We start from the raw sequence: 4,815 nt of genomic DNA on the forward strand, positions 1-4,815 counted from the left end.
CTTATATAATAGCGAGAAAATGCATTAAAATGGAAAAATATGATGGTAATTTTTTTTTAAATCGTAGACTCATCGTAGACGCGCGCTAATACCCAGAAGGGCTCGATATGACTCACGACTTTAAGATACCCGCTTTTGGTTAAACTGCACCGCAAAATGTGGGAGTAGTTACGAATCTAAATCGTAGGAGACAGACACACAACTTCACTTTTATATATAAAGATATAAGCCACGTAGTTATATACACATACTTTGTTATATACACATTCTTAAAAGAAAATGTTATTTTGAACACAACATTTATAAAGAATAAATTATTTTTTGGTTTTTCTTAACCCTTTCGTTACTATATTTCTGACCAAAATACAACCCTTATGTGTTTCAATTAATTTCTAACGTAATCATAAATTTAGTCTGGTTTCATTAAACAACTATAACTTTTTTATTTATCAATATATTAACGTGAATTTTGGAAGATAATTTAATGAAATGTTCTCAACCAATTCTAAACTATAACTTTTGTCACAAAGTGACTCTAATTGCAGGTAGATACAGGTAAATTCAAGAATATATAAAATTATTAAAATTTTGTTCAAACATCACTATAGAAAATGGGTTATTAGCTAATATTCAATTGGGTATACAACAAAATTTTACGATAGAATTTGTTATTCTGGGTAACTTTCTGATACCCATAATAATATTTATGGCAAAATAGGCCTTAATTTCATTTAAGGTTGTGGGAAATAACAAACTATCCTTTCTTTCGCTTTGTTTACGTTTAGCGTAACGGTTCGTTTCCGCCGTAATGATTTCAAATGGGCTCATTCGAAAAAGTAAAAAGAAATAGTCTAAGGCTTTACTCTTCTGGGAAAGTCTGTGGCTTGGTCCAGTTTCTTCAGAAAAATCACCGAAAGAAACAGTTTTTAAATTTTCACTCCATTCAGGTGCCAATTCATTTTCTTTATCGCTGTCGGAGCTCTCGGATTCACTGTTTTCACTTTAACCGTTGCAAACTTGCAAAGAGAAAGTCGTAGAATTAGGGTGATAGCGTGAGTGAATCAGATCGCTCCCTTTTTGTGTGTGTGTGTGTGCGTATGCTATAGCCCACACTAAGAAAAGCACTTGACTTAGACACCACAATGTGAGTTTTCTCTAAATTTTGCTTAATTGGGGTTGAAATTTGAAAACCTGGACATGGCACGACCCGATGCATTCTACTCTTGAAAATGCTAGGTAAATTGTAATTGAAGAAATCCTATATTGTAGATTTCTATAAGAGACAAAGGGAGGCAGATAAAATTTGCCTTTTATAATAAGATATATATATATGTATGTATGTATATATGTAGATCACTAGCCACTACACATTCTTTATTTTCTCGCCTTGTTTCTTTGTGCGTTCCCTTCTGTGGAAGAGAGTAGGCTCGAAACGTTAAAGACTTTTTCACTTCCCGAGAGTTATACCAATACATCTGGTTGTTGTCTACACCACCTGTCTTCGTCTTTTTTTGTTTGTTAATTCTCCCCCATATATATATATATATATATATATATGTATATATATATATATATATATATATATATATATATATATATATATATATATGTATGTATGTATGTATGTATATACGTGCCTGTGTGTGTAGGTGGGAAAAAGCGACGTGTTTATATCGACACTGGTTCACAAAAGATTAGACCTTTTATTTTGCTTGACTGAGAATTGATCTTCAATTCTCACCCAAGCGAAATAAAAGGTCTAATAAAATGACTGCTTTCTAGCTACAGCTTTTATAATGTTGGCTACTTCACCATGAATTTCTTTCATTCATCATATCAATCATGCATGGCCCCATCTGTCTGTATCTCACACATGGTAGTCGTTACAGTAAATTATTTTAAATATTTCATTTGAGGACATTTGAATACCCGAACGAAAAATTAGGCAAAGACTCCAGGTAGAACATACAGACGGCCCATGCAAGATTATTAAAGACTCTCATCATTTAAACGAGAGTGAAAAAGTAGCTTTGGCGCATTAGTCAACAGATTTCCACACTCGCCCAAGTTCCTCCGAGTTCTGTGGAACAGCAAGACTAAAAATGAAAAGAACAGTTAGCTCATAAGGCCAAAAGGGACAAAATACAGTGCCAAGTTACAGAGGAAATTAAGCATCAACTTCTCTTAGCAAGGAATTTTTTAAGATTAACAAGAAACCAGAGAGATAATGCTCTATGTTGTTCTCGTTCTAGGATAAATCCTACGTTGGTGGCGACAGATCAAAAGAAATTCATGCCAAATAATAAAACTTAGAGCCCAAGAAAAAAAAGCAGTCATCGGAAAAAGTGATTTGAATCATAAAATGAAAGAGAGAGGAGGTGAGGAGAGAGAGGATGTGATATATACTATTTCTCTCTTTTACTCTTTTACTTGTTTCAGTAATTTGAGTGCGGCCATGCTAGGGCACCGCCTTTAGTCGAGCAAATCGACCCCAGAGCTTATTCTTTGTAAGCTTAGTACTTATTCTATCGGTCTCTTATGCCGAACCGCTAAGTTACGGGGACGTAAACATACCAGCATCGGTTGTCAAGCAATATTGGGTGGACAAACAGAGACACATAAAATATATACACACATATACATATACATATATATATATATATATACATATATACCACGGACTTCTTCCAGTTTCCGTCTACCAAATCTACTTACAAGGCTTTGGTCGGCCCGAGGCTATAGTAGAAGACAATTGCCCAAGATTCTACGCAGTGGGACTGAACCCGTAGCACGTGGTTGGTAAGCAAGCTACTTACTACACAGCCACTGAGTAGGGAGAGGGAGAAAGAGAGAGAGAGAGAGATGGATTAAAGTTTGTAGAAATTGCAAGTTTAGTTGAATTAGAAGACAGAAAAGATGGTTGTGGAGGATATAGGTAGCAAACGTTTCTGTGGATGCTGTGAAAACTGAAAAAAATTAAGATAAATTGATACCCTCACAAAACAAAAGTACCAAAGAATATTGAGAATATTGGTAAGAATATTGAGAATACGGAGCTATTAAAAACAAAGTCATTTCAATTAGTACATATAATGACCACGTGAAGGAGAATGGAATCGGTAGATTGAGATGTTAGCAACAATGCTAAAAACAATGAAAATTAAAGTATGGAGAGGAGTAGGATAGGTAGAGGTTGTCTGTAAGAATCAAGTAATGAAAAGTAAAAAAAGAAACTCTGGGAAAAACAATTAAATTTCAAGAACTGATTTGTTTACGCTGTAAGCAACAAACGTATATCTACAAAGAATTCAGAGAGAATAATGACAAAAGGAGCGGCCATACACATTGACATGTCATATCAAATAGTTATTTCTAGAGAAAAGTTATTTTAACACATACATTCATTTCAGAGTTTTAGTTTTCATGATTGTTAAATTTACACGAGATTTCCATTACAGCCTGGTCACATTATATAATTTCTTCAAAGCAGGACAGAGTACCCGCAGCGCAGATATGCATACACGTATACACAAACAGAAAGATAATACCGATACTTTATATTGATCATGTTTTGCCCGCTAGTCCTGAAACATATAAGTTTATTGTTCTATATTTACAGTTTGAAAAGTAAACATTACAGGATTGTATTTGAATAAATGAACCCTAAATTTGTCTTAGAGTTATTTTATTAAAATAAACGGATAACAAATTCGTAATCGTATTTCATATTTGCCCTAATAATTGTTAATCTATTGCAGGATTAATCGTGAAAGACAGGCGGAATGTAGACGCAGAGCAATGCAAGGGAGAGCGTCGATAGACAGCACTTCATGGCATATGCTACGTAGTGTATCAGAGGAGAGAAGACAGTCATCCGGCAGTTACCTTTCACCAACAACGAATGCAATTCAACTTGGGTAAGTCTTAATTGTTACAAATTTATTATGTTCTAAAGAAATATATAATACTGTAACCAAAATAACATTCCCATATATTTGTATATATATATATATATATATATATATAATAGTATGGTACAATTCCTCAATAGTCAAGATAAAACTCTGAGTTTCAGATGCCTAAGTGGAAATCCACAACACCATCTCTTCGGTTATATGGCCATCTGAAAAAACGCTATGAAAAAATACCGTTATATAAAGGGGAGATTAATGTGTTATAATTCTTCTACTTATATTTCCTCTATTGAGGTCTCTTTCTTTCTTTTGTTAATCTTACCGTTTTTACCAATATATAATATATATCTATATATATATATATCTATATATATATATATATATAGATATATATATATATATATATACTATGTATATATATATATACATATTATATATAATATATCTATAACTATATATATATAAATATATATATAATAAATATATATACATATTATATACATATATATATATACATATATATAGATATACATATATATATATTACATATATATATTATACATATATATATATAATACATATAATATTCTATATATACATATATATATACATACATATATATACATATATATATATATATATATATACATATGTATATATATATATATATAATAAATATATATATATATATGTGTGTGTTGTGTGTATATATATATATACATATAAACACACACCTACACAACACACACACACATATATATATATATTATATATATGTATGTATAATAACATAATTCTCGGATGGAATTATAAGTATTCATGTATAGGTACGCGCGTTTCCACAAGTCCTTGGGATGCTTAGTCTATAGTATCCATGGGCATCAGGTTATCATCATTCACA

At 31.8% G+C, this 4,815-nt stretch overlaps 1 protein-coding gene across 3 annotated transcripts in view; it reads left to right on the top strand.

Moving 5' to 3' along the window:
- The window catches only part of LOC115228412 (GTPase-activating Rap/Ran-GAP domain-like protein 3), a 1,278,929-nt gene that overhangs the window by 411,650 nt on the left and 862,464 nt on the right, over nucleotides 1-4,815 (top strand). For all 3 annotated transcript variants that reach the window (XR_005003648.1, XM_036512798.1, XM_036512804.1), the window contains exon 2: nucleotides 3,759-3,917. Coding sequence is in view for 2 of the 3 variants with exons in the window: in XM_036512798.1 (XP_036368691.1) it covers nucleotides 3,759-3,917 (159 nt within the window). In the remaining variant the exon portion in view is untranslated. The remainder of the gene's footprint in view (nucleotides 1-3,758; nucleotides 3,918-4,815) is intronic.

Source organism: Octopus sinensis, linkage group LG2 (genome assembly GCF_006345805.1).
Source record: "Octopus sinensis linkage group LG2, ASM634580v1, whole genome shotgun sequence".
Lineage (NCBI taxonomy): Eukaryota > Metazoa > Mollusca > Cephalopoda > Octopoda > Octopodidae > Octopus > Octopus sinensis.